This window comes from Tiliqua scincoides, chromosome 9, assembly GCF_035046505.1.
Source record: "Tiliqua scincoides isolate rTilSci1 chromosome 9, rTilSci1.hap2, whole genome shotgun sequence".
NCBI lineage: Eukaryota > Metazoa > Chordata > Lepidosauria > Squamata > Scincidae > Tiliqua > Tiliqua scincoides.
Genome location: NC_089829.1, coordinates 34564368 through 34574682, shown reverse-complemented (window position 1 = coordinate 34574682; position 10315 = coordinate 34564368). Strand labels below are relative to the sequence as shown.

Genomic DNA, 10315 nt, shown 5'->3' with positions numbered 1-10315 from the left:
TCTCAGGGCCCGATCCTATTCAACTTTTCATCACCAGTGCAGCTGCAATGCAGCCCCAAGGTAAGGGAACAAATGTTCCCATACCTTGAGGAGGCCTCTGTGACTTCCTCCCCACCACAGGATGCAGTGCATGCCCCATTGGCACAGCTGCACTGGAACTGGATAATTAGATAGGATTGGGGCCTCAGCTCCCGCCTGTTTCTTGTATTGTTTGAATAGACAGTACATATTTTCAGAATACAAAGGATTTTCAAGATAATTTTGAGAATATATGATTTTAGCTTTATGTGCTGACTGCCATGTAAGGCAAGGGGTGACTATACATCCATTTATTATGTTTTATATGTCTATTTATAACGGTACTGTTCTCTTTCTGGTTCTGGTTATTGGTTCTGTTTTTTATTATATGCAAATGTTAAAGAAACTGCTGGAAGCTTGTTTTAACAATAAAATGTTTTATCATTGAACACAAATGCTGTAATTCACAAGAGATTGTGACAGATGTTACGTGTGCAGGAGCATTCCACGTATGTTCGGAGGGAGGCAAATGCCTCAGCTGAAATGGCATCAAAGATATTGTTCCAGCTATGTTCAGTTCTGTTTCAGCTCTCAGCTTGTCTATGTTGTTAAGAATGCTTTCCATCCCTTGGGAACAATACATCAGTCAGGAAATGTTACAGATCAATAGTTCCTCTTCCTTTGAACTTCTTGGCAGAACGCTCACTGGCTCTGAACTGGATCTTGCTGCCGTAGATATAGGATACAAAGTCACCAATCTCCACACTGAAGACATTGTTAAATTTGGGAATAACTGAAAGGAAAAGCAGGAAAAAAGCTTAGCAGCTGTCCATTAAAACAGACTCTTAAGTCCTGTGAGATACTGGCACAATCCTTACTGCGTATTCTATGTGTGTTTAGGATTAATCACTAAGTAGGGAGCACTGTCTGCTTTCAGTGGAAAGCTTGAAGGCCACTGACCCAAAAGGCCAGTGGAATTCAGGTCTCAGTATCACAAAGGCTACTCGTAGAACTTAGAATTCAGATTCAATGTTATAAAAATCTGTTCGGTACTAAACTATTACAGGACAAGGCTAAAGAAAAAAATTCCTTGACATGAGAACAAGTAAGCCAGAGGAACCATGACAGCCAGTGGGACTGTCTGTCACACTTTCTGACTGCTGCAGTGAGAGGTCAGGTAGCAATTAATATTGGCAGAAATATACTGGGCATGGTTCAGCCCAAACGTTTACTAACTATCAGGGCTAATGTTCCAACACAATCTGCAGTAAGTAAATAATCACAAAATACAACAAATAAAAACATTGTTGCAAAAATAGGCACATTGTTGCTGAAAATTAATTGATGTGGTTGTTCCGTTACATTTAACACCCCAATCCTATCCAGCACAGGAGCAGCGGTGATTAATGCCCACCGCTGTATCTGTGCTGGATACAAGCTGGCTGGAGGTCTCCTCAGAGGAAGGGGACATTTGTCCCCTTAACCTGCGTAAAGACCCAGCCTGCTCAGTGGGGCTTCTTGAGTCTGCACCAACTAAATAACTGAAACAGACTCAAGAAGCTTCTGAGCCCAACACAGGGGATGGTATTCAGTTCCACTCCACTCCACTCCCCTCCCGTGCCTGTACCTCTCCATGTTCGGTCCTCCCCTGCCTTAAAATGCCTCCCCCATGCCCTCCCTCTACCCTCCCCACTCACCTGTGTTGCCCGGTGCTCACCTTCTCTCTGCTGGCGGCTGGGGCTCTTTGCCAGCACAGCTTATTCATTAGGTCATGTAAATGTGCTTTACAGCATGTTTGTGACACTGACTGCTGATGCTGAGATCGCAGCACCAGCAGTAGGGCAGTCTTGGATCGGCCTGTTCATTTAGTTTTTGTAAGCGGGCTTGACTTATGGTAAGAAAGGTGGGATATACATTTATGTGAAGTTAACCCAGTCCCAATCGTAACTAGTTAACATAACAATCCTTAACAAGTAAGCAGAACAGAAATCATTTTTAGTAGCAGTCTAAGGTGGTGGGGAAGAAGGGGTCTGACAAATCTTCCTTGGGGCAACAATCCAAAGCAGTCACATCACGAAGTTCTGTCTCATATGATTTTCATATAAGTGTTGTAATCAACAGGCCTTAAAAGTATAATGGGAGAATTTAGTGAGTGCGAGGACATCTCCCATCAAGATCAAAGGGGCTTAAAAGCACTTGTCTCTGCTGGACCAGACTGAAAATGTGGTTTGAAAATTGCTCTTTAAAAACCCCCACCCCAATGGTAAACAAACAAACAAAAAAATCACAACTCTACACAACTCTGAGAGTCTTGAGCAGGGGTGCCCAAACCCCAGCACTGGGGCCACTTGTGGCCCTCGAGGACTCTCAATACCGCCCTCAGGGAGCCCCCAGACTCCAATGAGCCTCTGGCCCTCCAGAGCTTTGTTGGAGCCCGCACTGGCCTGAGGTGCGGCATTGAGAGTTTGACCTCTCGCGTGAGCTGTGGGATGAGGGCTCCCTCCACTGCTTGTTGTTTCATGTCTGTGATGCAGTAGCGGCAGCAAAGGAAAGGCCAGCCTTGCTTTGTGCAAGACCTTTTATAGGCCTTGAGCTATTGCAAGACATTCATTCATTCATGTAAGTTCATCTTTAATATATTCATGTATGTAAATTTACGTAAATTTATTCAAATTTTAAATGTAAATTAATTCTTTTTTCGCCCCGGCCCCCAACACAGTATCAGAGAGATGATGTGGCCCTCCTGCCAAAAACTTTGGACACCCCTGGTCTTGAGCAATGCTTTTGAGATTTAGCAAGAGAACAGGGAATCACTGAAAACAGGAGTGTGAGCCATTAACGGGATACCGGAGAAAGAAGCAAGATGGAATGAGAGGTGCCAAGTGTATACCTTTTAGCTTGTTTTCTTTCGTAATAATTTTGAAAACGTGTTTCATTTCCTGTAGGATGATTCCTGTGATGCCAACATAGGAAGGGCATTTTGACTTAGACACTACAAAAAGAAAACAAAGTCACAAGAAAATCAGAGACTTAAAGCTGGTGCATCGGTTTCGGCACTACATTTACTGCAATCATCTATTAGGTTGTTGCATAAAATGCAACTGCATATGTATGAAGCAGGTGGCATCTGCTTTGGTTCCATCTGTTCCTTAAATTGAGTCATGATTTGCAATACAGTACAATTCCAAAGCCAAAGACCTACCTAAAAATCAATATCTTAACAGACATTGCTGATTGATCCTGCGAATGCTTCCCACGTTTTCCTAGCCATTGTTAGCATTCAGTTGCCAAATTCCAGGCTGTCCAGGCCCCTTTGTACATCAGAGCAGGTAAGCTAACTGCAGCCAGAGAGGCAGTAACCCCTTGTGCCTGTCCAGTCTCACCAGAACTACTGAGAACCAATGATCCACTTGACGCCAAATGTCCATTAGCAGGTCACGAACAGTCAACATGGTAGCATAATGGAAAAACTTACTTCCCCAAGTCTCAGCTTGCACAGGCTAAACAAGACACACTTCAGACTTCAAGCAATTCTGAATATAAACAACTATGATGGTCTGCTTCAGACTAGGAACGCACCACACAAATTAAAAATCAATTAAAACTGATCAATTCAGAAAGTGCTACCTTATGAGAACACTTTCTTTAATCAGACAGGTTCTTATCAAGTGTTATCAGACAGGTTCTTAGTTAAAAAAAAGTCTTTGAACTTAGTTTAAAAAATCTTTGAATCTTTTTTTGAAAAAAAATCTTTGTTATCAGTTGTTATCTTATCAGGTGTAATCAGAGAGGTTCTTAGTTAAAAAAAATCTCTGAACACAACTATTCAAAAATTGCAGATAGCAAGCATCACCTTAGATAAGGCACGAAAAAGGGGGGATACCTCTTCTAAAAAGATGCATGTTGAGAACTATTATCTAAAAAAAAAAATAGTATGTTTTCTTTAGAATTACAGGCTTCTATCATAGACTGAACATATTTAACAAAGTATAGGGCCAGAGCCCACATTTTGTATGTAGCAGGTGCCAGGTTCAATTCCCAGTATCTCTAGACAGGAGCAGGCAAAACTTCCATCTGAAATCTTGGAAAGTTTCTTCCAAATAGTAGAGACAATGCTGCACTAACTGGTCTACTAGTCTGACTTGGGGAAATGTCCTATATTGATCAATTAAAATGTGTATTATAAAGATACTAAGATTTCTTTAACTAGACAGTGGCACAACACACCCTAGTCAAGGGGTTCAATCAAACCTGACTGTGCATTAGAAGAAAACAAGGATGCATTATTTGTATCCCACTTTTCCATCAAAGGAGTGCCTAAAGTGGATTAAAAATATTAAACAAGACCACAATACCTGTGACGAGAGCTCCGTGAAGATCGGCTTTCAGCAATTTGGTCTGAATCATCTGTGGCTGTCTAATTAAAAGCATGTATTAAACTCCCCTTGTAGTGTAAAAACAAAGGCAGAAATGACCAGACAAGTTTCAGAGCTGTACTACCCTATTCATTTCAAGCATTCAAACAGGATTCAAAGACTTGGACCCAGGGCCCTGCTAGCAGAACAACATTTGGTAACTTCCATGTCACCTAACTGTACTATAGACCCTTCAAGTTTCACACGTTGAGAAAAAACATTTTGTACAGTCTGTCCTGGATGGTAGCACTTCAGAGTATAGACAAGAGATGCCAGATTTGAATGCTCTCTCACATTAACTGCCCCCCCACATGTAACAAGAGTTATTCTTCCTAAAATATTAGCATTTCACACTCAAATAATTTAACGCAAATAAATATTTAAATGTGCAATCCTGCACCTACCATCCAAAGTGGTTAAATCCTAAGAGAGGCAAACTCCCTTAGGTTCTACCAGGTGTTTGCACTTGAGAACAATACCCTGCCTTTCAATGGAGCAGCATCCATCACCACTGTATTTACAATTATCAGAGTAGTGACTCAACAATAACTGGAGTAAACAAACTTACGCATCTGGCCTGAGTCCATTGCAGAGGTCCCTGATGTACTGTTTCCAGAGTTCATGCAACGGAAGAAAGATCTCATACCTACAGAACAAGTCAAAGATTATTTTTTCCTCCAGTATCAGCAACATTTGGAAGTTTGAAGAGGCTAAAGAGACAAATTGCTAAATTGGTTAAAGAGACCAGTTAATTGGTTGATTTAGTATAAGAGTTATTTGCACTCGACACCAGTGCTAAACACAGAAACTACCATGTAGAACAGAACATGCATCTTAAAAGAAAGATGATCCCTGTATTTTAGCTGAGTTCACACTTTAGAGCTGTGATGATAGCCTGCATAAGTACCAAAGGAAAAAAAATCCCTACCTGCCCTCTAGTGGCCAAGTATATTACAATATGGAGCTTGCAATTTTTTTTCCTTAAGGTTGTAAGGATTACAAGATTGTATATTTAGAGCTCTTTGACCACTCAAAAGTGCTATGCAAATAGCAAAATTATAATTCCCTGACCTGGAAACATCAACTTCTTATAAGTTACTTTGATCTGAACTTGTGAGGGATTAATAGTTGTATGCCCCCTTCCTAATCCTTGAACTTAAATGTCACATGTCTTTTCCAGTCTTCTAAAGCGGGTGTGTCCAAAGTTTTTGGCAGGAGGGACACATCATCTTTCTGACACTGTGTCAGGGGCAGGGGAAAAAAGAACTAATTTACATTTAAAATTTGAATAAATTTACATACGTTTACATAAATGAATATATTAAAGATGGAACTTACATGAATGAATGAAGGTCTTGCAATAGCTCAAGGCCTATAAAAGGCCTTGCACAAAGCAAGTCTGGTCTTTCCTTTGCTGCCGCTACTGCATCACAGATGTGAAACAATCCCAGTGGAGGGAACCCTCATCCACAGCTCACGTGAGATGTCAAACAGTTGCCCTCACTCTGAGAGCAGTTGCATCGGGCCAGTGTGGGCTCCAACAAGTCTCCAGAGGGCCAGAAGCTCATTGGAGACTGAGAGGCCTAGAGGGCTGCAAGTGGCCCCAGGGCCGGGGTTTGGGCACCCCTGTTCTAAAGCAGTAACTGATAGTGAAATCAGTTCTCAAACAACACTCTTCACTTAGAAACATGAGGAAAGACTAGGACTTTATTCATGCAGATGTGAACGATCTCTGAATTTCTTTACACCCAGTTGGCTATTGGCTAAATGATTTTAATGACTCCATTAAAAACAAAACTGTACAGCATCCGAGCAACATGGGGAGCTTTGAAAATTCTTGCCATGGTGTCAGACTAGCAATGGTTCATCTGCTCACACTGCTAGGTAATGTGGTTGAGATGACAAGTACAAATATCTACATCAGATAAAAACATTTTAAAAAATTGAGGTCTTGTTTCTTTCTGGCCTTGGACTGCTTCATGGAGACAAACTGGGTGCAGACCTGGTTGGCTGAGAAACCACATTCCAAAGTGGGATGAGCAGACTCCAGGCTTTGGCTTGTTACTAGAACACTAAGATCCATCAACTGGAGCCAAGTGCAAAATAGTGGCTGGGAGGAGAGTAGCAATGATGGAGGCAGATGCAAAATGATGGCACAAGAAGCTTTTACTTTCTGCACACCACGGGATATACAAGTCCATGTTTGAGCTATTACAGATCAGGATTTCACAGAGCCACAGCTGCTAAGAGGCTTATTTCTTACTTTGGGGGCAGAGCTCGCCCCCTGCAGGGTCCTGGAGGCTTGCAGCTCTCTCTCTGATGTTTCTCCAAGGTTTCTGTAAACAATCCTTATCTCTGATCAGCAGCTACTTCCATTTTCTCTTAAAACTCAAGTAGCTGTTGATTAGAGAAAAGAATTGTGTACAGAAGGCTTGGAGGACATCAGCATTGGAGGAGGTTGCAAGCCTCCAGGAACCTGCAGGAGGCCAGCTCTGTCCCCAAGGTAAGAAATAAGCCCCTTGGCAATGGCTGCCATCAGAGCAGGGCCACTCCCCTTAATCAGGAATGCCCTGCTTCTGGTTCCCCGGTGGGTTGCGACCCACTAGTTGGGAAACCACTGCTCTAAAACCATCCAGCAGAGTTGCACAAAGTCCTGGTTCAAAGGCAACTAATTTAAACAGGCGAGACACACAGAGATCAATATCAGCAATTAGCAGACAACCAGTCACAGCAGAGAACTCTTTTTTACTTGATTTTGGGAATTAGCAACCCTTGCCAATCTTCTGCAAACACCCAGAGATCAATCCTGATATACCTTCTGTCCACCCCTATACTTGAGGGCTGACCTTCCCACTCCTGCTAACCAAATGTGACAGTTTCTGTGCCCTTACCTCTGTTGTTCTGGTTTAATCTCAAAGAGCTGCATTTCTCTCCTCTGCTTGGCAGAGAATCCTTTCCCTTTCCTCCTCTTCACCCTTTTCCGCCTTTTATGGGGGTGCTCCAGAACGACAGCCTTTCGGTGTAAACGGTCTTGGATGTCTTCCTCGCTTTTCCGAGGCAAGCTGCGCTTTAGAAATGCTTTCACAAAGGCCTCCGCCTTCTTTGATCCTTGTGGCTATGAAATAATGGTAAAGTGAGGGTTAGGCACACTGCCAAAATGTAGGATTTGCTGTTAATTTCAAAAGCTTAAAAACAACCGATATCACAGGCCAACACACATTTTGCTTCCTTAAACGTAACACCCTGGGTATATTTGGGGTGCTGATTCCAAAAATGGCATAGCTTCTTTAGTAAATGGTTCAAGCAGCTTCCTCATGAGGAAGCCATGGTGTAGGCTTCCGCATGAGGAAGCTGCTTGAACCATTCACTAAAGAGGCTATGCTGTGTCTCCAAAACTAGATGTGATAGGGCAAAACGGATGCCATTTTTGGAATCAGCACCCCAAAATCATATCAAACTACCATAAAGTTTGGGAAATATTTTTCTGACCCTCAGTTTTGTAGGCCTGTGTATTTAGGACTCTAATTTCCAGGCACAGCCCTGAATAGGCATATATTTCTCCATGTTATTTGAACATTGCTCCAATTCTTGATGACCTGCAAACTTCTGAAAAGTTTCCAATTCTACAGCCAACTGGTTGGCCAGGAAGAAAACAGTCACCCCTTAATCAAAAAGGTTTTCTCTAAGTTTCGCACACCACAATGTTCTGAGGCCTCTTATGTTGCTCATTCCTGCAGGGACCCTGTGAAGCAAGCATTAAAGCAAGCCACTAAAATTTAGCGTATTTTAATTTGTATGTAGCCCATTTTTCAGCTTGAAATAAAAAGAGGGCCAAAAGAAGAAATATCAAATATACCATAAGCACCATAAAAGAATAAAAATAAAACCAGATGCATAGGAGCAAAGCAGGTGAACTAAGTCCAGAGGGCTGGAAAACAAGCCCTATGACAAAAGGTTGAGGGAACTTGGTATTGTTCAGCCTGGAGAAGAGGGCTGAGGGGGATATGATAATACACTTCAAATACCCGTAGCCTGTCATATGGAAGAAGGGACAAATTTGTTCTCAACTGCCTCTGAAAGTAGAACTAGATTCAATGGGTACAAACTGCAAGAAAAGAGATTCTGATTGGACATCAGGAAAAAATTCCTGACGGTCAGGGCTGTTTGGCAGTGGAACAGATTGTCAAAGAATGTGGTGGATTCTAACCTCACTGGAGATCTTCAAGCAGAGGTTCGACAGCACCTGCTGGAGATGCTCTAGGATAGTGGTTCCCAAACTGTGGGTTGGGACAATTGGTGAGTCACAACCTGATTTTTGGTGGGTCCCACAGCTGCTGAGCAGAGCCTCCAATGAAAATGTGGGTGATGGAAAGATCAGATAACTAATTGCCTCAAGCACTGAGGCTATTCAAAAATCATATAGCTGCTGTTTGCACAGCGTAGAGCTCAGCTCCTTGCACACTGAGCTCCTGCAGTTTGCACATATAGGGAGATAAATGTTTGAGCATTTTTGAGGGTTATTATTCTGTGTAAATAAAGAAATAATTTCTTTTTACATCTCCTTTTTCCAAAAAGGCTCATAAAGCTACATATAGGTCCTGAAAGAGTGTTGCTTTCAGAAGTGGGTCCCGGTGCTAAAATGTCTGGGAAGCACTGCTCCAGGATGATTTCCTGCTACAGGTATGGGGTTGGACTAAATGACCTTATAGGTCCCTTCCAACACTATGATTCTATGAAGTCCTATCCAGAACCTTGCAGACAATAATGAAAGGCAGGACTGAGGCAGGCAGGCAGGCAGGCAGGAATCTGGGGGAATGCAAATTCCGAAGCGCTTGTTCAGGATGTGCTTGTCCGGGTAGGGAGTAGGAGGAATTGGGACAAGTGCGTAGTAAGGGCTGGGCTTCTTTTCAATTCAGATTTGTCCCACTTTCATACACTCTGTTGCAGGAATGAGAAAGTACCTGGATGTCAAGCAGGGCTGCTGTCTGCGGAAGAAGAGGTCTGTAGAGCACATCTGGAGGGGCAGAGAAGACGAGTCTTTTGTACACAGTAAGAGATGCTGTTTCACAAGCCAGCACCTGGGTGGGCAGGGTGCTAAAAAGGGAGCCCAAGCTAGGCAAGTCTACTCAGAAGCAAGTCCCATTATAGTCAATGGGCCTTACTCCCAGGTAAGTGTGGTTTGAACTGTAGCCTCGGAACCCAAGCGCATGCATGTCTACTCAGAAGCAAGTCCCATTATAGTCAATGGGCCTTACTCCCAGGTAACTGTGGTTTGAACTGCAGCCTCGGAACCCAACCCCATGCATGTCTACTCAGGAGTAAGCCCAACTATAGTCAATGGGCCTTACTGCCAGGTAAGCATGGCCAGCGTGCAGCCTGAGGCAGACACCCGCGCCCTCCAGCCCACTCACGCTCCGCCCGGCCCGAGGAATCCTCCTCCATGGCAAGCCCGAGAACGACACGCTGCTCCAACTCGACCCGCTCGCTCGCCCGCCTCCCACGCGCCGAATGGACTGCGCATGCGCAGCACTGCTCCCTCAGAGGCGTAGACGGCCAAGGGGAGGGGCACGTGAGCCATGCCGGAAACGCGCGCAGGACGCCAGGCGCATGCGTCAAATTATAGGTGTGACCATAGAGATGGGAAATGGAGGAGTGGCTTCGCCTCTTGTGCGTATGTGTCTGTGTCTGCTGGTGGCTGCGCATTCTAGAGATAGAGATACGGCGCTCTGCACTTCAGCACGGCTGTCCCCCTCGCGGCTGCAGTTGGGAGCGGCCTCTTTAAGTTGGCCACCCAAGGGACCGGAGGAATTGGTCAACATACGGGAAAAAAAGGCTTTAGAAAATTAGGTCTAGAAAAACCCAAGGCCCTAGAAAATTGGGTC

At 43.7% G+C, this 10315-nt stretch overlaps 1 protein-coding gene across 1 annotated transcript; it reads right to left on the bottom strand.

The window, feature by feature from the left end:
• Positions 1–466: 466 nt before the first annotated feature.
• Positions 467–9928, bottom strand: POP4 (POP4 homolog, ribonuclease P/MRP subunit). The gene is made up of 7 exons (XM_066637497.1): positions 9845–9928; positions 9395–9447; positions 7325–7548; positions 5002–5079; positions 4374–4435; positions 2909–3010; positions 467–811 (listed from the first exon to the last, which is right to left on the bottom strand). The coding sequence occupies exons 1-7, from the start codon at positions 9873–9875 to the stop codon at positions 675–677; spliced, it is 687 nt and encodes a 228-aa protein (XP_066493594.1). The 5' UTR covers positions 9876–9928; the 3' UTR covers positions 467–674.
• Positions 9929–10315: the final 387 nt, after the last annotated feature.

Coding starts and splice junctions, on each gene's coding strand:
- POP4 (XM_066637497.1), bottom strand. CDS start 9,875: ATGGAGGAGGATTCCTCGGGCCGGGCGGAGC. Junction 4,436..5,001: donor AATGGACTCAGGCCAGATGC/GTAAGTTTGTTT, acceptor GCTTTTAATTAG/ACAGCCACAGATGATTCAGA. Junction 812..2,908: donor GAAAGAAAACAAGCTAAAAG/GTATACACTTGG, acceptor TTTTCCTTTCAG/TTATTCCCAAATTTAACAAT.